The 1,153-nt window shown below is 60.5% G+C and overlaps 1 protein-coding gene across 1 annotated transcript in view; it reads left to right on the top strand.

Annotated features, from left to right (window-relative positions):
* The window catches only part of EMH_0025980 (uncharacterized protein), a gene marked incomplete at both ends in the record, with an annotated part of 5,432 nt that overhangs the window by 337 nt on the left and 3,942 nt on the right, over window positions 1-1,153 (top strand). The window contains 2 exons of the mRNA XM_013502552.1: window positions 3-14; window positions 73-1,041. Of these exons, the coding sequence (XP_013358006.1) occupies window positions 3-14; window positions 73-1,041 (981 nt within the window). The remainder of the gene's footprint in view (window positions 1-2; window positions 15-72; window positions 1,042-1,153) is intronic.

Raw genomic sequence — 1,153 nt, 5'->3', positions numbered from 1 at the left:
CAGCAGCAAGCTCAGTCTTTTCTCTTCGCTACTATACCGCAGCCCTCTCACTTTGCTTTGGGGGCCCCCCAGGGCCCCTGGGGGGCCCTTGGGGTCCCTGCTGGGGGCCCCCCCCCTTCAGCTGTTCTCCGCGAGGAAGCTGCAGCGCAGCAGACGGGGCTGCTGCAGGCTGCGCTGGTTTGCTGCTTCAAATATAATGAAACGCAGCAGCAAGACCACCAGCAGCAGCAGCAGCAGCAGCAACAGCAGCAGCACGTGCTGCAGCAGATGATGGACCTCAGCGGAGTCAGCGAAGGGCCCCAGTGGAGCATCCCCTGGCTCCCCAACCCCCCTTCTGTTCTTGCAGCTAACGATACACCGCAGCAGCAGGAGCAGCAGCAGCAGCAGCAGCAGCAGCAGCAACAACAGCAGCAGCAGGAACAGCAGCAGAAGGAACAGCTGCTGCAACAACAACAGCAGCAACAACAGCAACAACAGCAACTGCTGTTGCTTCAGCAGCAGCAGCAGCAACTTCTTCTGCAGCAGCAGCAGCAACAGATGCTGCAGCAGCAACTGTGGAGAGGAGGTTCATCTGGGGGTGTTACAGGGGCCCCATCAGCAGCACGGCGGCTCCAGGAACAGCAGCAAGAGCAGCAGCAAGAGCAGCAGCAGCAGCAGCCAGAGCAGCAGCAGCAGCAGCAGCAGCAGCAGGAGCTGCCTCGGGGTGCTTTATCAGCAGCAAAAGGGCCCCGCAGCAGCGCGGAGACACGGACCTTCAACGGCACCGTCTGCAGCCTCGCTGCTGTTGAGCTGCTGCTGCTGTCTATCGAGGAGACCTTCAGTCTTCGTCTTCTTGCTGCTGCTCCGCAGAAGATAGCAGCAAATGCATTACATACAGACGGGCTAGATGCTGTCTTTGATGCGGGGGCAGCAGCAGCAGCACAGCAGCAGCAGCAGCAGCAGCAGCAGCAGCAGCCCGCTATACTGGAGACAGAAGCACTCCTCAGACTGCAGCACGAAGAACAGCAGAGGCAGCAGCAACTCCTCATGCAGCAATATGCTGTCAGCAACGCACAGAGGCAGCAGGACATGCAGCAGCAGCAGCAGCAGCAGCAGCAGCAGCAGCTGGGGGCAGCCAGGCAGCCAGCAGCAGGGGCTCTTCTATCAGCACCAG

This window comes from Eimeria mitis, genomic scaffold, assembly GCF_000499745.2.
Source record: "Eimeria mitis Houghton genomic scaffold, Emh_scaff951, whole genome shotgun sequence".
In the NCBI taxonomy this organism is placed as follows: Eukaryota; Apicomplexa; class Conoidasida; order Eucoccidiorida; family Eimeriidae; genus Eimeria; species Eimeria mitis.
Note: the sequence above shows the minus strand (reverse complement) of the source record. Positions and strands in the feature narration are given on the sequence as shown.